The 24,062-nt window shown below is 36.4% G+C and overlaps 1 protein-coding gene across 2 annotated transcripts; it reads left to right on the top strand.

Annotated features, from left to right (window-relative positions):
• Positions 1–16,271: 16,271 nt before the first annotated feature.
• Positions 16,272–19,264, top strand: LOC126670784 (uncharacterized). 2 transcript variants are annotated; one of them, XM_050364609.2, is made up of 3 exons: positions 16,272–16,431; positions 17,285–18,059; positions 18,954–19,264. In XM_050364609.2, exon 2 carries the CDS (start codon positions 17,290–17,292, stop codon positions 18,025–18,027), a length of 738 nt encoding a protein of 245 aa, XP_050220566.1. In that variant the 5' UTR covers positions 16,272–16,431; positions 17,285–17,289; the 3' UTR covers positions 18,028–18,059; positions 18,954–19,264. The 2 variants fall into 2 exon arrangements, with proteins under 2 accessions (XP_050220566.1, XP_050220567.1); XM_050364610.2 differs by lacking the exon at positions 16,272–16,431 and adding an exon at positions 16,641–16,748.
• Positions 19,265–24,062: the final 4,798 nt, after the last annotated feature.

Raw genomic sequence — 24,062 nt, 5'->3', positions numbered from 1 at the left:
GGCTGGTTGGAGACCTAATACCCCTGGTTTTCTCTAGCTGGTTGGAGACTTGATGCCTCCGGTTCAATGCTGATGGAGACCTGATGCCCCCGTTTCTCTGCTGGTGGAGACCTAATGCCACCAGTTCTCTGGTTGTTGGGGACCTGATGCCCCCGATTCTCTGACTGGTGGAGACCTGATGCCCCCTATTCTCTGGCTGGTAGGAGACTTGACGTCCCCCGGTTCTACTGCTGATGGAAACTTGACGTCCCCGGTTCTCTAAATGGTGAAGACCTAATTCTCCCGGTTCTCAGGCTGGTGGAGACCTGATACCCCCTGTTCTCTGGCTAGTGGAGACCTGATGCCCCCTGTTCTCTTGCTGGTGGAGACCTGATACCTCCGGTTTCTTGGTTATTAAAGACCTGATGCCCCCGGTTCTTTTGGTGGTGGAGACCCGATGCCTCCGGTTTCCTGGTTGTTGGAGACCTGATGCCCCCCATTCTCTGGCTGGTGGAGACCTGATGCAAGCGGTTCTCTGGCTGGTGGAGACCTGATGCCTCAAGTTCTACTGCGGGTGGAGATCTGATGCCCCCGGTTCTCTATCATTGTGAAGTTGGTGCCCGTGGTTTCTGTGCGGTGTAAGGCTGGCGCCTATGGTTTCTAGCTGATGGGGACCATAAGTCCCCGGTCTTCTGGGCAGATAGGGACTTCACATCCCCTGAATATTTGGGCGAGGAATTTCTCTATTCCTGTTGTTTGGTTGAGGAAGTCTTCTGCTTCTCTGTTTGAGGACTTTGATGCCCCTGCCATCAGATTTGCGTCTCTTGGTATCGAAGGCATGTCACCTGTTCTGTAATTCATCTGGAGGTAGAGGCTTGTTGCCTAATGTGAAGGTTATGATGGTTCCTATTGCTTGGATTCTGTCTCCGGGTATTGTAGATCTTTCTGTCTATTCTGGATATTTATTGAGAGCATGAGCCTATTGTTTGCTTACTTTTGAAGGTACCGGCCTCGAGGCTGTCGTTTCTGGAGCTTATTTCTAAAGGTAACAGTTTGGCGGTTGTTGTTTCTTATGTTTTTGGAGTTCGAGTTGGCGAAAATTGGCCTTATTTTATGCATTCTTGGTGGAGTGAGCTCTTCTGCTAGCGTCGTACTCTGTGTTGGAGGAAGGCCCGACACCTTTTTTGCATACTTCTAGAGTAAGGTGGCCGGAAGCCCATCTTGTTGTTGGCTACTTTTAATAATAGGGCCACGTTGCATGTTCCATAGTGGAAAGCTTGGTTCTTGTTATGAGGAATTTGATACCATTTGATACTGGGATGAAGACTGTGATGTCCTCTTGAGATTTTGGGATTCCGTCTTAGGATAGCAATAACGTGAATGTTGGAGGCCTATTGAGAGAACTCTGACGTCCATTGTCATCCAGATTTCCTTCTCCGGGTAGTAGAGACATGTTGCATGTCTGCGTCTTTCTAGTAGCATAGAGACTCTGGAGTCTTCTCTGAGGGCCTTGATGCCTCCTGCTATCCGAATGTTCTTCGTAGGATGGTAGAGGCATAGAGCCTAAGTTAAGTATGAGGCCTGAAACCTGTGACGAGAGTTTTAATATCCCCTGCTATCCGATTTCCATCTCAGGATAGTAGTGGCATAGCGCCTGTTTCGGGTTGTAGAGGCTTCTGGGACTGTGGTTCTTGAGGTGTATCCTGCTTGTGGAAGCTTCTGGGCCTGCTTGGGACATCCCAATTTGCAAAAATTGGCCCCATTTTTCATTTTCCGGAGCTCATCTATTGTAGACTCGGTATTGCCCCCTCATTGAAGCATTCAGTTTTTCGGCAGGGGATTGGATGATTCAATGAAGAGTCTTGCTCTCGCTTTGCTCATTCTGGACCTTGTAGTCTGGCTTTGGACGGAACGATCCGCAGTTCCTATGACAATTTATGTGCATTCACAGTGTTATTCGGGAAGAGATGTATACAAATTTTGAATTTAAGATTTTAACATAAAGGTTTTGTTCCATTGTCTCAAAAATCTATGCTTTTAGATTTATGGTCATTCGCCTGTCCTTTCTGAGAATATGTGCTGGTCAATAAGCAATGTGCATGTTTGAAAGAAGATCTGTATTACCGGCTCGTTCAACGTCTGGTACATTACTTGAGATATTTTCTGTTTTAAGCGGTCATATACCTATCGTCAAGTTAGTCCTTTCAGAATTCCACGATTGACTATTTTTCCTCTCTCTTGCAATAATCCCTAGGAGGATTTTTATATTTGTTTGGCGCTCGGGTTCTTTATACCATTGGTATGGAAAATTCTTTTCTCTTTTTTTGTATTTGATTTTGATTTCGAGGACCGCCTTTTTCTTTTGCTCTATTTTTTGGACAAGAGGTTCTTGTGGATTCTCTTTTGGCAGGCTATTACTCCCTCACCTTTCAAAAGTAGAACCCATTGAAACAAAATATCTCTGGACTTCAATTTTATCGTTTCACTGTACCGGACATTGAATATGTTCGTTTATATACAGCTCGATTCTATCACTCATGCACGTATGGTGATTGAAGAGAATATTCCTATTGATCGAGACATCACATAAATGCATATGATAGATTTCACTATTGACTCTAGAACTTGAATATTCCTTGGAATCTTGTGTTGTTCCATTCGATTGATCTAGAAAGCTAAGATCTCCGTTCTCCCGCTTGGTTGTTCTAGATAGATAGGATCCATGTTGTCCCCTTTGCTTGTCCTGGGTAGATTAAACTCTCGCCGTCTCTCTTCGCTATTCTGGGTTACTGAAACTTCCGTTGTTCCATTTGGTTGTTCTGGAAAGTTGTCGCCTTGTTATTGAAACTTCCGCTGTTCCATTCAGTAGCTCTAGAAAGCGGAAACCTTCGTCATTTTTTCTGGTTGAAACCTTTGCTGTTCCATTTGACTGTTTTGGGTTACAGATTTTGGAGTCGTGGAAGACCCGTTCTAATTCCGTAGGAGGCCAGAAGCCCATTCTAACTCTATAGGAGGCCGGAAGCTCGTTCTGACTCTATAGGAGGCTGGAAGCCCGTTTCGATTCTTTAGGAGGCCGGAAGCCTGTTCTGACTCTACAGAAGGCCGGAAGCCTGTTCTGACTCTGTAGGAAGCTGGAAGCCCATTCTGATTGTTTAGAAGGCCATAAGCTCGTTCTGACTTTATAGGAGGCCGAAAGCCCGTTCTGACTCTGTAGGAGGCCGGAAGCCCGTTCTGATTCTGTAGGAGGCCGGAAGCCCGTTCTGACTCTGTAGGAGGCCGGAAGCTCGTTCTAACTCTGTAGGAGACCGGAAGCCTGTTCTAACTCTATAGGAGGCCGCAAGCCTGTTCTAACTGTATTCTGGAGTCGTGGAAGGCCGGGTAAAAACCTCATTTTGATTTGTCGGCTGTCCGGATTGCTGATTCTGGAGTCGTAGTAGAGCCGTTTTTCTGGCCCGTCAGATGTATGGGTTGCCGATGTTGGGGTTATGGTAGGACCATTCCGATTTGTTGGACAAATTGCTTGACATTCTGGATGTTGACCGGGTACTGGATAGAGCAGTCGGTAGCATGGCTGCAAGGCAAGGGGTTAGTGCATGATGCATGTCGCTGCATCCACAAAGGGATAGTATGATGGATGCATGATATGCAGGGGTTAGTTTTTAATACGTAGCACATAGCAAGTTTGGCACATAGAACAGTTTGATATCATAGAGATACATTGGTCCTTCCAACCTTATTTCTCCCGCACACGTGTTCTGGGAGAGGTTTATTCCTAGGTAGTTTGGTTTGGACTCTCGCATTGCAATGCAAGAGCCAACGTTCCTGCAAAAAGCTCTCTTCTAGTAATTCTAAAGCAGTTAGACAACATTTGTCTATGTAATGACTATAAATTCCTTTCTAGAAGGGGTTTGAAAACATGTAGGGTGGACGTGGAAGTCCGTTTTGAAATCTGGAATTTGAATTAGCCTTGCGGCTGTATCTAGAGAAAGGAGTTTTCATCTAGAGTAGTTATTGGGGATTTGATTAAGTGAAGGAGTATCACTTAATCAGAATTGTTTCTTTTAGGTCTGGCCTAACAGGAAGTTTTGAAAATTTGGTTTTTAAACTGGAAAATTTGTTAGGCCGGACCTAAGACTAAGATTGAAGTAGTAGTTTTTGAAATATTGGATTTAGAATCATTACATTGACAGTCATGCCTCAAGTACAATCATTATATTGGGTTGATCCTAGAGGGTAGTGTCTAAGCTGGAATGCATGTGGGCTGAGTCATTGGGTTTTGGTAGTAACCAGTTTAAGGCTCCTATAAACAGATATACCTTTGATAGGTCTCCTTAATCACGATCACAAATGACCGAGGTACTGGGCTGTGAGTGATACTACTCCGCATAAGACGTTCTGGGCAATAGAGTGCAAAGCCACAACGTGAGAGCGGCTATGAGTATTGGGGCTGGATAGGGACTCCTAGAGAGTAGCTGAGAAGAGAAATTTCTAATGCAATGCAACAAGTGCAAATATGTCAAGAAAATAAAGTCGGTGATTAATAAGGCGCAAGCCATGCGGTTTAGGTCCATGGCAACCGTTTTTTAAAACAATTATGAAAACATTTTTATGTTTATATTTTAAAAACAGTTGTTTTAATCCCCAGTGGAGTCGCCACTGTGAGCGGAGCGGGGTTCGGGGGCTGCTTGCCCAAGGCTTATGGCTGACTTCTCGATATGGAAATGGTTTGAAAAATGGAGTCGACACCTAGTTCAACTAGGAAATGCCTTTTAACCTACTAGATAGCTTTACTCGCCTCCGGTAAGACTATCGTGCATCAGATCAAAGACTAGGGTTTGTGGACCTCCCCGAGACTCTTGTGCTTGGCTTATCGGTTACCGACTTTATTTACTGGACATATTCGCATTATATCTCATCTCAAGAGTATATGCAGTTCACACGATATTAAAGCTGTAAATAAACATGTATGAAAGCAGTAAACACGTTTGACGCGCATATGACTCGATCTGGACTGGCATTTGAGGCAAGTAGCAAGTACCCCTAAACATACATCTAACCTTATAGGTTTCTAGCAAATAGCATAAGTCTGGCTGGTCTGGATTGATTACATGCACAAAGCCTAAACCGGATGTATAAATATGATTGATTGATTTTATAAGGTGAGTCTTGAAAAACCTATACAACCGTTACTATGTTTTCGTATTAGTCGTACGATGTCTAAGTGATGGGCTGGAATTGCATTAATGGGCCAATTTTAGGTAATTAGTCCTTTATTCGATTATTATTGGATTTGGATGCTTTTGGAAAGCAGTAAATAGTGCTAGCATGCTCAGGGGCAGTTGGATATACATACAAGATTAAAGATACTTTTAAACCTCATTGACTTTGAGTGCTTGACACTCGCGGGGGTTTTGACCATCAGTCTGGTCAGAATGGGCTTTCGGTAAAATCAAGAGATTTGTGCATCTCGTCGATCCGGTTCTACTGGTTTGATCCGGAGTCGATTCTAAGTTTGGGTTAGCCCAGAATCGGCTTTGGAAGTTGCTGGTTTGCTGGGCCTCGGGCTCGTGGGCCCGGTTTATACACTATGTTACATATTTGGATTTTTGAGTCCGTTTTACATCGGTTTTGACCCGATACATTACAGAACATTAAACTACATTTAATTAGCTACGTCTGGGTTCAAACTGGGCCTTATTTGGAGTCCAGATGAGCCCAAAATCACGTTTTGATGTTCAGAGCGAAGTTTGGAGGATTTGGGAGCGAATCTGGGAATCTAGCGAAGGAAGAGCATGGCGCCAGTTTATAGTGCCAGCGCCGGCAGGATAGGGCGGCGACACCGCCCATTTGTTGTGGCGGCGTCGCCGGTTGCAGCGGCGGCAGCAGTTCTAGGATTTTGTTTTGCTTCGTTGTCACTCGTTTCCAGTCCGTTTCTCATGCAAAAATAGTCAAAACCGCATAAAATCAAAAAAGGAATCCAAAAATTGAAATTTCCGAGTGTTTAAAGCTCATCTAGGAAAAAAATAATTTCGGGGAAGCAACTATTTTAAGGTTTCTTTATGGCAAAGATAACTAAAATACACCTAGAAACATACTTAATTCGTATATTAAACCTTGGATTAACATAAGATGGAAATGTTATCAAGGTAAGAAGGAGGATGAAAATTTTGAACAGAAGGAGTAAGTTTCAAGATGTTATCTGGAAACTAACAGAGTGTAGTAAAACCCCATTAATTAGTGATCGAACCGTTAGATCGGTTTGATATTGGGATATGATATTCTCAGGACGGTTATCTAAGTTTTAACCGTTGTGATCGTTGAACGGAGCGTTACAAGGTGCTCGAAGATGGAGGTGATGCTGTGAAACTTGCGTAAATTTTTGGCAGTAAGCCAAAAGAGCAAGTGATCACGATATGAAGTATAAATTTTAATTAACTTGGAATTGTCAACATAAGCTCCATATATGTATAAAAAGAATTTGAAAACTGTATAAGACAATAATTTCAAAAGATAAATTCCGAGAACCGAGCCCTATGACTGTGAAGTCTAGGCTGACTGGTAACGGAATATACATGTAGTGTACATGTATTTTGAGTGTCGGGCCAGAAATCCGTAAAGCATGGCCGACTAAAAGTGTGAAAATACTTAATAAACATTTATTTTAACAATGAAATGTTTTGAATATGGAGCTAAATTTGATATTTAGTTAATTAAACACGATAGTAACAGCTATAGTACAGTTATGAAAACTGTTAGCTGTGAATAAGGAGGCTATGTAGGTGGAAAAGAAGTTAAGAAGTCTAGTTAACATTGGAAATACCGAAAACTAGTAATGGAAGTATAGTTTTGCGGTAATTATAAAGGAAGCTAAAAGGTGTTTATGATGAGATAGTTAGATTATAACCACACCCATACCTGTACAACCACATTCCTGCAAGAGAGAAGATCAGTTACCCAATCTGTAACAGGAAGTTACTATAGATTAAGGATGAAATAGAGGACATTCTATACAAGGTATAGAAATGTAAGGAAACTAAAAGAGGAGTAATTAGTTTACGGAACAGTAATCATAAAACATATTAAAAGCCATCTTAATAATAAGATGATCCATAAACAAATAATCAAGGTTGAAAAGAAAATAAAAGAAAGAAAATAATAATAATAATAATAATAATAATAATAAATGAGTATATATGACAAAGGTGGTATGATAAAAGTGGAGTTATCGAAAGCTAGCAAAGGTAACCTAGTTTTATGATAACCCTGGAATAAGTTAAATGATGCTAACTTATACCTACCTACTTGGATCGCTTAGTAAGAAAGAGACTAGACATTAGTCCTTGGAATGCATTGTAGGACGCTAAACTAGGGAGTAAAATGTATTCTATACTAATTACAGAATCAGGAGAAGTATATAAAGTGGATAATATATTTGATAAACAAAAGTTCAAACAGATGATATGAATAACAGTGAAAAAGAGAGATATGATTGATGATGTCAATCAAGATAGCGCTATGCTTTGTAAAGCATAAATTGAGATTAAGTATTAGTGAAGTTTGGATTATAAGTGAAAAGTAAGTATATGTAAATTCGAGGACGAATTTATATAAGGGGGAGAGAATGTAATAACCAGGAAATTTAAGGGTTAAAATATAGCCACGTGTCTAATATTTTATTTGACGAGAGTACGTAAATTAAATTTAAAGATAAATTTAATTTACAAGTGTCCCTAAATTTTTAATATGACTATAGGACTACAAATTTAAATTTGATTAGTTATATAGTTAACGAGGACAATATGGATTTATGAATTGGGTGCAGAATAATTCATAAGTCCCAAACAAATATTTTTGATGCCAATATTCGCGAAATATTTCAAAAAGGTTATCGTAAAAATTTGATAAAATTTGGAAGCAGAAATTTTATCAAGCGCAGTTAATGCGTACTTAATAAATCGAAAATGATTTATTAAGAATAAAATATAAGTCGGATGGGAATAAAAATTATATTTTTATTCTTGTTACATTTTATTTGATTTTTGGTAAATTTTTCACGAAATTTGGAAATCGTTTCCGTTTGAGTTACGGACGACTAGTTTAGAAGTTGGTTTAAAGTGCATGATTTAGCTAGTATTAAATAGCACTTTAGCCATTTCCTATTTAAATGAGCCCAAGCATGTGAAATGAGCCTAAAAGCTCATTTCATCAACTTTCAATTTTTAAAAGAGCAGCTTGCTCTCTCCAGTGCGTGCGAAAGCGCCGCTTCAACGATTTCTCGATTTTAACTCCGTTTTTTCAACAATTACTCAAGTAATCGAGGTAGTATACCCGTATTTAACGTTTATTTTGATACATTTTGATATATTTCAAATATATATTCGTTTATAAACGGTTACCGTATTGAATCGAACGTAAACGTATTATTTTTACGTTTCGAACGTGAATATGGATAGATTGGAATGTGTATATGTGCTAGGGGCAGAAAAACGAGGTTAAAGCACGTCGGAAAGCCCGGAAAATCGACTTTCCTGGGACTGTGCACTCGGGTGCACGAATGTGCACCATGGGAGGGTGCACGAACGTGCACCAGTGGTGCACGATCGTGAACTGCCCTGGGGTGCACGATCATGCACCATGCCGAGACGCCGATGGATGGGGACTTTTCGGGGCTTTTGCCCTAAGAACTTGACGTAGTTTAGTTGATCCGAAAACGTTTTAAAACGATAACTTCTTTTGGAAGAAAGTGAAAAGTTTTATAACCTAAACCTAAAAACTTTTAAAAGAAAATTATAAAAGTAAAGTAAAACGTTTATAACGGACTTTGAAAGAGTTAAAGTCAACGTTTAAACGGTTTCAAAAATTTAGCAAACAGTTTTGCTAAATACTTAGTATATGACCGAGAATTGTTGACAATTAGGTCTATACTATAAATGGTTTTCTTTAGGTATTGTGATACCTAAAATAACTTCTAGAGAAAAGTTTAAACATTTTCTCAAAATGAGAATTTATAATATGGTTTTAAAAGAAAAGAGACCATAATTGTTACGTGTTTATATGATTATATGTTTGACCTAGATCTGGGTTTATGAACCTAGAAATTTTATAGAAAACATATATTGATGTGTTTTATCCTGTTTGCTTTGTGTGTTTAGTCCGACCAGCTAGCCATCAGTATGACCTCAACCACATGATTAAGTTCCAGACCTAGCGGTGTTTGTGAGTTCATTTGTTTACTTTTGAATATTAGTATTCAATTGTTTTTAAATCCATAAATCGCACTAAGTATGAAACTTAGCCAAGGAAGATCCACTGAAACGAGCTATCTATTAGGCAACAATAGGACTGTGTGATCACGGTGTTAATGAACTAGATGAGAGGTAAATATTATAAGCATACATACTGATATTAGGTTTTAAGCTAGATGCTTGTAAAGCGGCTTAAACCTACTAGGTAGTCCTGAGGTGGCAGTGATTTAAGTTCCGGCCCAGCAACCCTATACAGAGTCAAGATGGTTGTGATACATATGTATACAGCTCATCCTGTATTTAACAAGAGTTGAGCATATGCATTATATGTGATAGCATTATAACGTAACAGGACTAGGGTTTCATTTGGATCGAAAACTGGTAATATTTTGTATACCGATATTTTGTCTATATGCGATTTTGGTATTTAACAGTAAACCTATCTACTCACTCAGAAATATTTATATTTCTGACTTCGTTGTTGTTTATCATTTTCAGGTACCTAGTTACCGGGTATGGTAGAGCTTCCACCCTTTTTCCATCAGGGAAGCTTATCTTGTTGTTATGTAAATAACACTTTAAACTCTTAGATGTTGCAATAGTGTATATAGGTTTGATATGCCTGTAGCCACGTTATGGTTCCTCTGTCTATATACTCTGATAGGAACCTGACTTTGTCTAACTCTACTAAGTGGCTACTTAATAGGCGGTGTTTTATGGTATCCCCTACGGGTGGGCCAGTCTTCGTGTCTTTGGTCTGCAAAGACACTGTGTATAATTTAGTTGGCCTTACGTTTGTGTGCATGCTGTGCATGTTTTTAAATATGTTTGATATAACGCCTTGAAATAAAAAGTGTTCGATGTATTTTATTAAACATATTGTTTCGATGCGTGGTTTGAGACAGGGCTGCTTGCGAGGCAATGCACGTGAGCTAAGTCCCTGAACCACCGCACCGGTTTTCAGAAATGTGTGTGGGTCAGAATAATTAGGGTTATTCAACCAGCATTTCTGAAAACGCGATTTCGCTTATATGAATAATTTCAAAATGTGTCTTCCACGTTAAACGGAAAAATGTTTTAACGGTGTTTTCTGAAAACGGGTCGTACGCGAGGTACGATCTATATTTATATTTGCGAAAAATTTATAAAGGTTTTAGGCTTGCTACGGGTTTCTGAACAACCATTCCCATTCCCTAGCACCGGTCTCGGCTCGAGTTTTGAGGGGGAAATCAGGTCGTGACAGTTAGTTAGACTTAACTAATCCAATACTGCACTTCGTATTCTTATCACCAATCTATTTGGCTAGTAACTTCTATCCACATGTATCCCTCATCAAAATTTTTATAAAAACTACTTTTAGTTCTCAGTTTAATGATCATAACGGTCAAACATCAGGTAACCGTCTTAGGAATATCGCATTTCAATATCAAGTTGATCCAACGGTTCAATCATAAATTATCATGATTTTACTAGACCTCCACGGTTTTTAGATCGCGTCTTAAGCTGCATCTTATTGATGAATACTAAACTATTCATGTTCCATGCTTCATGGTACACATCAGTCGATCTATCGATTCTATATTCTTATATACTTCTTCTTCTTCTCCTTAGTTTAGTATCCTTGACATCTTGTCAAAAAAGCATTTACGTTCTAGCTTATTGCTAATCAGGTAAGCATTAATATCTGAATACATCTACTCTTCTAGTCGTATTCTTGCTCGTTTAATCAAGACTAGTTTCATATACTAAAAGCATATGTTCTATGTTCTCGCAATTATACGCATTCATTGTTCCTTCAGACATTGATTACAGCTTGATCTCAAGCATGTTACTTCCGTTACACAGTTCTGGTCTAGGTATACTTACATAAAAACAGATCTCATTGGAAACTCTCTCAAATAAATGACTCATTTTGAAATTTATATCAAAATTCCAATTAAATCTTAGCAAAATTGTGCACTAGGGTGATGATGTCTCTCATCCCTAAAGAGTTGCCACAACTCACCTTTTCGTCTGAGCATAATGCATATGATGCATAATCTATTGATGCATGTATTGATGTATGTAGTGATGCATTCTTATCAATGTCGTGGCAATTATTGATGACTATCGCGAGTCTAGGCACAATTATGCTTTCAAAATCGTTTAAACAAATAACTTTAACAAGTTACAAACTTTGAGTTTTGTAAGTTCTCTGGACCCTTAAACTCTGTAACTGGCAAGTTCTTTGACTTCGGTAGCTTCATACTCTTTCCTCATTCGCTTCATGGTGTTTTGATCGATTGATTTCGACAGCATCTTTGTATTATTCGATGCTAAACACACAAGCTTTACTATCGAGTCATATTAACATTAACTATTTATCATGCACGCAAATCACATATATTTCGTAGACTTATATCCTAAACAGGAAGGCTAAAACGATAGAAAATTAAAGACTACGTGCAAAGGATAAAATTTGGCTCCTATATGTTTGAATTTTATCATAATATTGACATATTTATATCTCTTTGATATATGGATCCTCGTGCGGTTCGTTACCACGATCTTATCTTTCAGGTGTCAGGGATCCTCTCTGAATTTCTAAGCAATATTCTTGGTACATAGGAGATACTTCATCCGCGTCCAATATAGCATGTGGATGAACTTCCTTAGTCTTAAACATGCTAAAGCACAAAACTGTTTCATCGTAAAATTCCATCTTCTCGGGGTTTCATCTTAATATGCATATTGCATATGCATATCCTATCGAAAACAAAACACGCATCTTTATCCCCATATACATATTTCACAAAGAAATAAACAAAGGTTTCACAAACCAATCGATCATACTTATCACAAACAAACGATACAAACGACTTTGATCAGACAAGACTCGGTTCTATAGCTGCAGTAGTTCCTAGCTTAGTCAAATGACATTATACCTAGGAACAAACAAACATCAATCACAGACTTGCAAAGGTATCATGGACCAACTGCACTCAAATCACATATTAGCAGAGATAACTGGACCAACTGCTCTCAAATCAATATTAGCAGAGGAAACTGGACCAACTGCTCTGATACCAACTTTGTCACAACCCAAATCTAAAGTCACGACCGGCGCTAGGGAATGAGAGTGGTAGCTCCGAAACCCGTAGCAAGCCTAGAACCACTCTAACTCTTTCGCGAAAACATGTACCAACAATCATACAAACACGTAATAAAAAATGCACGTTTGCAAACACCATACTATACCATGTGTAACATATTGTCAATACAACAAATGACACTATAATAATGGGCGTTCAACTTCTGTATCTCGTACGTACTAGCCCAACTATCGATCTACACAAAAGCTGTTAACATAAACAGCATCACAACGATCATACTATAAATGTTGCCTAACAAAGACATATATCATATAGCAGGTATAAATGTATACACGGCATATAAAGACCCTGCTATACTAAGCCATAACTGGTCACCATATATTACTGCAGTGCTAAGGGAATTCGTACTTTGTGCAAGCCTAAGGACTTTTGGCACAAAAGAAAATGTCTGTTTGATCCGACACTTGCCACCTGGAAGATAAACAACAATGGGGGGGGGGGGTCAATATTTTGGGAAATACTGAGTGAGTTTACATCTTACTAATTGGTATTATAAAAATATAACATTGCATTTAAAAACAAGCACGTATATATGAACATATTATATATTTCAAGAGTTTGATCCCATCGAAACCATAATCTTATAAACGATCCTGAAATAGGCATTTCCTAGTATTCACAAGCGATAATGATTTCTTAATCCCGATGGTAGGTTACGGGATAGTTCAACCAAGTCAACCAATACCATCTGGTACAGTCCCGGGATAGTTCAACCAAGTCAACCAATACCATCTAGTACAGTCCCGGGATAGTTCAACCAAGGTGACTCGTACCATCACTCTAATCCAACGATCGATATGAGTCCCGAGATAGTTCGACCAAGGTGACTCGTTAGATACAGGCCGCAGGATAGTTCCACCGAGTTGACCCTTGTATCTCACCAAAGATGTTAGTCTAATTCTATTTGCTAAGACTGACCCGACACTAGTGATCACACAGCCTATTGACACCCAATAGGTAGCTTGTTCCCTCGGAGCGCACGCCAGATTCTTATACTTAAAACAATTAATCAACGATATACTATACAATCAAGTCATATAATATGCGATGCAAGCGATAATACTATTTATAATATATCGAATAGCTTTTACGAATAATACACGAAAGTAAAATGTGACTCACAATATGCGCTATCCAAATAACTATAATTTCGGTACGATGATAAACTCTTGCTAATCTAGACATGTCGATTCTGTTACATGTTCAAATCAAATACATGTTTAGCATATAAACGTGAACCTCACACACCTAAGAACCCTAAGTTACGAACTTAGGCTGATCAAATTCATTCCTAATACGGTTGTAACTTTCATAGTCTTTAATCATACTCTGATACTTGGTTAATACCATTCGTGGTATTCCACTAATTGATTATGCTTTGCTTAACGTATCCATTCAGAAAACCTAACTCAAAACGTCAAGTTCAACAATCGTTTTTCACGTTTTCGGAGTTTACGGAATGCCATCGGGCTGGGGTACGTCGTGTCAGATCTTGGCACGACATATGGGGGTCCTCGATGGCTGGGCACATTGTGCCCGACTTCTCTCACGGCGTGAGACATGGTCTCACGTCGTGAGAGTCTGTCTCGCGTCGCGAGACAATGTCTCACGTCGTGAGGCAACGAGATCAGCCCCTGCTCCACGTTTTTCACCATATTTAACCCTCCGAACTTATTCTGACATGCTTTTATACCAACACATCACAAAACCCAACTCAAATATCATCAAAAACGTGTACAAATTAAGTGATGATACTATTTATAATATATCAAAGAAAAAAACCAGTTCATCAGAAATTTTTGTTTATACAAACTAAGTGTCTTTCTTTAAGGATGAAATGGAGATTTGCTTGAATAACACTTTTTGTACATGCATAAATTTTTGGTGGCTTTGCCGTTGTTGGAAAAGCCAAATCTAACCAAAATAAATAAAATATTTTGCCATCAAGAAACAAAACTATGGAAAATTTGTTTTTAAAATTCATTTTTTATCCACTTGTTATTATTAGATGAATTATTATAATTCGTCGAATTATAAAATTGATAAAATAGACTAAACAAAATAACTATAGAAAAAGTCATGAAATACAAATAAGATACAATAAAAATTTACCAAGTTACGAACACTTATTTTCCAGTCCCAACAGTCAACTATAAAGATACAAATTATCAATAATGCCAAAATAAATTAACTCAAGTACCCTCACAATAAACAGAAATCATTAGAAACAGAGATATATAGGAACATAAGAACGCATATGTGATATAAAACACGACGAAAAATGATTATCAATAAGTTTTCAGTACCTTCTCCCACATGCATCAGTATTTGCTGAATTTCTTTTCAAATTCCTACAACTGTCATAACAGTACAACAATGTTAAAATGTGAATCCCAAATTTTCAACAAAATCATGGCAAGAGTTTAAAAATATTAGGCTGCTCCAAGATACATCATGCTTGGAACTAGAATTCATTCAAATAAACCTCTTAATATTGGTTTGAATTCTTACCTTTCGTCACAACATGAATATATGACTTCTCAAAGGAGATGAGTGAGCCATTATTATATATAATGATAACTTCTACTGAAAGACTCGTCTAATAGTGTCTGTTTAGCTATCAAATAGGCCACCCAGTTGCAATCACGGCGTACAAATTCGAATTGAATTTTTGAAAATTTAGGAACTAAACTAAGAATGTTAGCCAAAACTACACCTGCATCTCTGTCTTCGATTGAGGAACAATTTACTGCATTTATTAGAATTTGACACTCACCTTCAAAAATTATATGATGATAATTTGTTAGTTGCAATTCTTCTAATGACGACCGTAATTCTAGAGCTTCTATCACAAATAGTTCCATTATACCAGGAAAACGCTTAGCCATGCCAAGATCAATTTACCTGATAAGTCCCGAACTACGAATCCAATGGTCCCTATACAAGAACTCTAGCGCCGTCAAAATTAACTTTGAAAAATCCTACTGGTGGTGGTAGCTAAACAGAATTGTTGACCCGTACTGTGGAAATGATACCTTGTCTGTTTGTAAATGCAGATTTTTTTCCCGTTGTGCCATAATATATTCTTTTTGTTGTCCGTTTGCTTTTGAGAGAATCGCAGATGTTGTACAATCAATTTGAGAAATACCAAGTCATTACGTTCTTTCCAAATATGCCACGATATAAAGATACACAAAGCTAAATTTTCTTTTGATCTTCCAGATGGAACAAATCATTTATTAAAATACTCCACCATTCAACAAAGGTATTATGAGATAATAAATTTGAATGTAAGTCAAAAGTCGATTATTCTGCATATCAACGGAAAAATTGAATAATACAGAGATGCAATTATAAGATTAAAAAGTAATTGAATAATACAGAGATGCAATATAAGATTAAAAAGTGGGAGTGGTACAAATTTAGTTAGTAAACACTTAAACTGAGTTCAAAAATTTTAATAACTAAATACGACAGAAGTCTTTAAATTTTATGATACAAATATTGTACAACATTAGTTGATAGCAGCGCTAATAAAACTTTTTTTGGACCTTTCCAACCCAAAAGCTATGTAAGTTGTTATTCATAAACTATATTTTGATCAGTAAAATAATGCACTTTTATGAAGGAGTAAATGTTACTCTTGTAATCATTTATATTTTTTTAATTCCATCTAATATTTGTAATTTTATATTGAAAGTAAATACATAAAGTTATTATTTTCTTTAATTTTTATTATTAGTTAATCAAATCAAATTTCAAAACGATCGGAACATAAATTTAATTAATCATACAAGATCATTTTAAATAAAATTCAATAACGGATTATATTAATCGAATTGAAAATTTATTTTAGTATACACATAATTATCAATTATAATCAAACTAGCTTAATGCGGTCCTTAAATCCCTGACCTAATTTTTGCTTAAAAAAAAGACATTTTTTTTCTCTTTTGCAACTCCACCACTCGTACGCCATTGCCACTACTCCGTCACCACCGCCGCTGCTCCACCACCGCCGCCGCCCCACTCCCGCCGCCGCTGCTCTTTCTCAGGTACGCACTTGCTAAGTGTTGAACTATAGAAAGATCAAATGAAGTATTGATTAGTACATTTATAAGCATTTTTTCATGTATGTGTTATTTTCTTTGCTGTTAAAAGTTACTGTTTATAATGGTGTGAACATGTTTGGTCTCAAGCTGGTTGTCATTAAATTTTGTTCAGATTTTCCTTTATGTGATGGGGTTTTGACTGTAGCTTCACATAATCAAGTGCTGGTTTCCTCTTCACTAAAACTTCGAATTATTTGCTCTCGAGCTGGTCGAATTATACACCGCTTTGTTAGTATAGTTTGTTCAACCATTATTTTAAGGTCGGTGATAAAACTAATTTAGCCTTGGTTAAAATTTCATCTTCTTATTGCCTAAAACTCATTTTATTATGTTTTTTGTGATTGATAATTTATTATATTTGATTTCGGAGGAGAAACCATCATATTTTTATAGTTGTTTGGTGAATTATATGTCAAAGTTGTTCCTTTTTGTTTGTTTTTCTCACAGAAGGTAAATCATTAAGTTGGTTAGTAACATTTATAGCTGCTAATTGATTCATAACTTAATGGTGAAAGGTCAAATGATTGAAACTTTATGCAGTTGACCTTATTGAAGTGTGTATCGATGTCCTTTTTGTTACAAAAGGCTTATCAATGCTATTAAATCTTTTTCTGCAATTGATTAGTGAAAATAGAAGTTTATGTGGTTGTTTAGTGACATTATGGATCAAGTTACCTGTTTTTGTTTGTCTTACCATTAAAAGGTTTTTTTGATCATTCTGTTTGAGAGTTCTTTTATGATATGGTTTGATACTATGCATCTATATAACTTAGTTTATTTTATTTTTTTAAAACAGTTATCATGGAAAGAAGTTTCCAAGATGGAGATATATTGAAATTTTTAGAAGACAGAATTCAATTTCACAATGAGTTGAAGCATACGATATGGAATATTGATGGCCAGTATATAGAGGATAGAGGTGATGGCATTGATGTAACCGGTACTGGTTTTTGTGTTCATCCACATGGATACATTCTGACTTGCTCTCATTGTGCTGCCGACATGATTCAAGTTGCCAATTTTCAGACCAGTGTTGTGCACCCTGCTAAAATTGTTGGAAGATCCCATAAGCATGATCTGGCACTTCTATTATGTGAGCTGGAGTCGGATGTTATTCCGTGTTTTGATTACGTCAAGTTTCCGGATGAACGTGATCAATTATTTGTGGGGGAGGAAGTTCATTCGATTGGACATCCGAGTTCACTGATAGGGTCTCTTATGAGCGGGATGATAGTATATCCCTGTAGTGAAGATTATCTCTGTAGGACTCTTGAAAATGTTCAATTAACCCTCCTGTATCCTACCCTGAATCCGAAAATGCCAATTATTCAAATTAGCAATTATTTTGCTACAGCTGGAGCTTCTGGTTCACCTATTTTTGACAATACTGGATGTGTTGTTGGCATGCTCATTGCGCTTCACAAACATCACAACTTAGGAGTCCATTTCAAAATCTTGAGCCAATTTATTAAAGAAAATCTTCATGGATCAGAAGGGTCACAGAAAAGAAGAGGTAGAAAGTGGAGAAAAAGAAACTAATTTGGCTTTTAGATTTCTTCCGCTGCATGATGGTATGTAATAATCTGAAATTTATTGTGTTATGAGCTTTAAATTGCTACATATACTTATCTTAAAATGACTATTAGCTAGATAAGTTGATTTTATTCCAAGTAATGCCTTAAAAGATGAGTAGAAGAGCTAGAAATTTATTACACTCACGAAACAATCTTTGTTTTAGATTTCTTGAATTGCCAATTTTAGATGGTATACTGACTTTACTACTGGTTTAGACATTGTAAGTAAAATGAGTTAGAATATTTGCACTATTTCTTGTATTTTTATGTTCTAGTATACCTATTTTTCAAAGTTTCATGATTAGGCATCAGTTAATATAGATTTATTTAATTGAAAAACTTCAAAAATGATTTATGCATTCATCCAAATATCAATTTTTTTCAGCAACAATGGACTTCATGCAATCTTCTTTTTGCTTGCTATTTTTTTAATGAATGGCAGACTAAAGGGATTGATCTAAGATCACGTAAAAAATGAGTACCTCTTAATCTCCTTTTGGTTTGTTTAGGAGTGTTCATATAATCTTCTGTTAACTTGTATACAGTTTGGTGCTGCTTGTAATTTCCAGCTCTATATTTTACTCTTCAGCTTATAACTTGTATGGCAGAAATGAATTTTGAGGAAAATATTTCTGCATAAAGAACTGGATTTTGTTACAACATTTAAAATCACTTAGAAATTCTCTGTGAGTGTTCGGAGAACATCAACAAAGGATTAATTTTCTTACATTGAGTATAACAATCAAATATTTGTTCTCACAAAAAGCTATATAAATGAAGTATATTTTGATGTCAATGAATGCTTTGAGATCATGTATTTATCTCATTTGATCTGCTATCGCCAATTTCCAATTGATAAGTTCTGGTTGGCATTTGGATTTTTATTGATAGGTACCAAAGAGGCACATTTGGATTCCAGGGGATAACATGTATGCTTCCCGTGATTCACTGCATTTTGGTTGTGTACCATGTGGTCTATTTCAGGACAGAGCTTTTGTGAGGGTAAATGTTTTTCTGTTTTTTTATTATAAGCTTGTCACCTGTTTTTGGTTGTAATGTCATCATACTTTCTCTAGCCTATCTTCTGTCTCAATGTTTTCTTCTTAGATTTTGCATTCTCTATGAATATGATCTGAAGGGAAGTGATTATGAAACGATTGTTAAAGTTTACTGCACGAAATGGTAGAATTAGATGTCGTGTATGAATGTTTCAGGTTTTACAATGTGCAAGAAATATGTTTCAAATTCTACACTGCAAAGAGATGCATGGTTTTAAGTTTATGCTTTATTGGAATCCAGATTTCCCTTCTCAACTACTTTTTGGGACCGGATCTCGAAACCAACTCTTTTCTCCTCTGTTGGTTTCATTAGTTAATACATTTAATTTAAATTTATAAGTACAACTTGATATTAAGGTCATTTAGTGGGGGTTGAGGCAACAACCAAAGTAGCACGAAAACAGAAATAGAAATGACATGAAATGGACACTGAAGAAACAAAGGACATGAAACAATTGAGAAACGTGTAATAATAAAAATGTAGGAATATATTGTAAATAATAAAACATATAAACTTTTATCAGATTTTGTTTGTGGATAACTATTTTTTTTGGAAATATGTGTCTAACTTAATTATTTACCAAATTTGCCTGAAACGTTTTGTATAAGTTTCAGTGAGTTTTGTACACCGAAACACAGCTTCTTAAGGTTTCCCTGGTACTTTGAGCATATTCATAACCTTTAACTTGACATGCTTTTCGCTGCATTGTCTTTCCATTTTTTGTTTCCTCCATATATCGAAAGGACATGCTTTTCGCTGCATTGTCTATCCATTTCTTTTTATTTTCCTCCAAATATCGTAGGGATACTGTTCAAAGTTAAATTTTTTAATTATTAGTGTACATTTAAAGGGCCCGACTTCTCTCTTTCCTGAAATTTATTCTGTCTTGCTGTCTAGTCCTTGTTTGCCGCATCATTAATCTTTAAGCGTTCCTATACTTTAGCCATCTCTTTTGTGCCTGTGGCTGGAGAGTCTATACTCATGGTTTAGTATATGAATTTGGAGAATGAGTTTGAATGCAGAGTGTTGAGCCTAGTATATGGAATTCTACATACATATACATTGACTTAGAAAGATTGAAGATTTCTTTGTGAAAATTCTCATGGAGAAATACTAAACTTATGTACTCTGTGGTGCATATAGCACATACATAGTATTTATAAACTATAATTTGTAAACTTTAATTGAAGGGGAACATTACTGCATTTAAAATTTATTTAGACCTTTGGTAGCTCAGTCTTGATTAAATGTTAGATACTGCAGCTATAGAAACTAAAAATTTGAATAAAGAAAGAAACTTAACTGTTGTGGGATTGTTGTATTGGATATTACGGAGGCAAAGCTTCATATCCTGCAATTAAACTGATAGTGAACCCTGAGCAGGGTAGTCTTGAGAAGGCATTGCCCGCCTTTTCTGCGTTGTTGCCTTTGTTCCATGGAATCTTGTCGCTTAGTTTCATTCATAACTGCTTTGCTCTAGACTAAATTATAACATGTTTATCGAACCTCAGTTTTGTCACGCTAAAATACATACTACTGAGAAATGGGTATAAACACCTCAATTTCTAGTAAGTCGTAGACTGGGGGTGAAATTCCTAAATGAAATGCGGAGCATCTTTGCTTGCTGAAATTTTATTTCGATTGTCAGCAAACGGACCAAGTAAAAGTTAACAAAGAGAAGAACTTAAGATGGATTTTCATAAAATTATGCATTATGGCACTGGCATCTGCAGTGCAAAGAGTAGCTTAGAGTAGAGAACCCACCAACACCATAAGTTGCTATAAATATTCTCAGGGCCGCACATCACTTCAAAATTGGTATTTTGGCTCAGAAATTTAGCAGGGGATAGTTTTGCATGATCCAAAACTTGATTATCTATGAGAAAGCATCTTGTGATCACTAGTCTTAGCAACGTAAAAAGCAAGCTCGAGGCATTTAAGCAGTTCAGTTGCTTTCCTTTTGATGCAGAACAAGCATTATGAAATTAAAGATTTAAATCTTTTTTCTAGTAATTTATTTGGAAAGTTCATCAAGTCTAAAATTTATCTTCTGGTAATTTTCAGAAAATCTAATTATCCTAGTGCCTTAGCAAAAGTCATGTTATGCTAAGAATTCTCCTCTAATTTACACGTGACAATTAATATTAATATTAATTAGTTCTCTCAACTTTTTAACTTTTTATTATTTGGGTTAAAATCTGATAAAATAATATAAACATTTTATCTAATACTCTCATTATTTTATAAATCAGAATTTTTTGTCTAATCGATAAAAATTAACAAATTTAAGAGATAATTAATGAAATAAATTAATTTTGCTATCAAGTATCAATTGCCTGCAAGTTTAAGGGTCAACTGATGTTTGGATTTTCATAAATTCACTTTAACCTATCATCCATGGTTGAAACTTCATTAACTAATATTCAACTATTTAATAATATCGTTTAAATAATAATTTTGAGTGGTCCCGATATAACATGCCATGCCATATTAATAATTAATTAAAATTACAAGATAATACATGTTTAATTATTCATATAGATCTCATGTCATGTATAAATTAATATTTTTTTGTACATTACATAATACATAAATGACTTTTTTTTATAATTAAAGTGACCGTTGGTGAGAAAAATTGAATCCACAACTTTAGCATAATACTGACCAATTTTATACAATTTAAACTATAACTCATTAGTATATATAAATGACTTTTTTATGTAATTATCTTTTCCTGGATTGTTTATCCAATAGAACGGATGTACATCATCATTTTTATAACAAATTAATAAATATTTATGGTACGCAATATTTTTTTATTGTTTATATTTTTATCATTAAATATTCGCACATTGAAAACGCCTTATTGATTTGTTGCCCGAATAACATGACATAACTGTTGTTGTATAATAAATTCTTTGCTGATGATCTGTTTATTTTCAGTAGTGTTGACCTTAACTCTATTGAGATCATCAAGAAAGCCCTAAATGTGTTCTCTGAAGCTTCGGCCTTAGTTTTTAACTTGAGCAAGAGTTCAGTGTATTTTAACTGCAATTCTAATGATAGGAAGGAGGAGATCCTCAGAGTTTAGGTTTCCAAGAGGGTGTGTTGCATGTCAGATATCTAGGGCTTCCTCTGGTATCAACTAAGCTGGAAAAATCTAATTGTATTTCCCTAATCAACAGGATCACTGGTAGGATTTCTAGCTGGGCTTCAAAGTCTCTGTCCTACGCTGGTAGGCTTCAGCTCATCACCTCTGTGCTTTGGAGTATGAATGTGTTCTGGTGCTCCATGTTTATCTTACCCAAAGCTGTTATTAAAGCAGTTGGAAATATTTGCAGAAACTTTCTCTGGCATGGTGCTAATTCTGTCAAGAGAAGAGGTCTGGTTAAGTGGGATGATGTCGCAATAATAAAATCCATGGAGGGCTAGGTATAAAATCTGTTATAATTTGAAATGTTGCAGCTATTTCAAAGCATGTTTGGGGAATTTTATCTCAGAAACCTTTTATCTGGGCTAACTGGGCCAATGAAAACAAGATGAGAAGACTGAGTTTCTGGGGCATTACCAAGATGAATGATTGTTTATGGAGTTGGAGGCAAATTCTCAATATCAGACCTGATATTCAGAAGCTCTTTGAGTATAAATTGGATAATGAAAATAACTTCTTTTTTTGGCATATGACCCTTGGCCTGGAGGCAAATCCATTAAGGACAGATTTCCCAACCTTACTTATAAAGATACTGATATCCCTTCTAATGCTAGAGTTAGTCAGATGTGGAGGAATAATGATTGGAGATTTCCCAGTCCTATTAATGAAGAGACTGTTGATGCTTGGGAGTTCATAGAAAACAACTTTAAAATCGCTAACGAGGTGGAGGATCAAATTCTATGGAAAGCTCAGAAGAATGGCAACTTCTCTATCAAGAGTGCCTTCCAAGCCCTGAGTGCTGATAAAGACAGAGTTAGCTGGCATTCCCTCATCTGGTGTGCAGGTCATATCCCCAAATGTGCTTTTGTGTTCTGGCTAGCAATTAAGGGTAAGCTTATGACAAAGGATAAGCTCCTGAGATGGGGCGTTATTGATTATGATATCTGTGCTTTATGTAATAACAAGATTGAAACAAATGATCACTTATTCTTTGAGTGTGTTTACTTGGGGGATGTTTGGAAGAGAGTGTTAAGCTGGCAGGGTATTAGTAGGCAGGTCTATCCCTCGAGAAGAGAAATCAGTTGGTTTATGAGAAGGGCTAGAGGAAGGTCCATTATGGCTAAGAAAAGAAGGCTTAGTTTTGCTGTTGCTGTCTATTCTATTTGGAGGGCAAGAAAAGAAGCAGTGTTCAACCAGAAAATTATGCACCCAGGTCAAGTGTTTGAGGGGATAAAGTTTATTGTAAATGTTAAGCTGAATTTATAGTAGTTAGTCTGCTTTGTTTCTGAGCTAGCCTGTTCGCTCTTGTTTCATTTCTGGGATGTTTGATGAGTGTTTTTCCTGTTTGGTGGCTGTTTTAAGCCTAGCAATATATTGCTCTCTTTTGGCTTTTGACCAAAAAAAAAGTTTTAGCTATTTTTAATCTGGCCATTTATTTATCCAGAAATTCAATTATACCCCTAGTTTTATTTGAGAAATGCTGCCTGCTCTTTAAGTTTAGTTTCTAAAAAATAAATATTGAAGCATTTTTTTTTTTGGAAATTATTGAAGCATTTCATTACTACCAATGAGTGCAATTTTATATATATATTAGTATAAAACCCTCGCATTGCTTCAGGCGAGACGTTTTTTTAATTCTTTTATCACACTGCAATTTAATAATAAGACAATATGTTTTTATAATATCATTGGTACTCAGTATAAATATAAAAGACAAATATGTCTCGGCAATACCCTTAACATGACAATAATACTGATTAATTTTATATGCTCGTGCAAGTAAATTTAAT

Source organism: Mercurialis annua, linkage group LG2, assembly GCF_937616625.2.
Source record: "Mercurialis annua linkage group LG2, ddMerAnnu1.2, whole genome shotgun sequence".
In the NCBI taxonomy this organism is placed as follows: domain Eukaryota; kingdom Viridiplantae; phylum Streptophyta; class Magnoliopsida; order Malpighiales; family Euphorbiaceae; genus Mercurialis; species Mercurialis annua.
This window is presented reverse-complemented; position numbering and strand designations above follow the sequence as displayed.

Coding starts and splice junctions, on each gene's coding strand:
- LOC126670784 (XM_050364609.2), top strand. CDS start 17,290: ATGGAAAGAAGTTTCCAAGATGGAGATATATTGAAATTTTTAGAAGAC.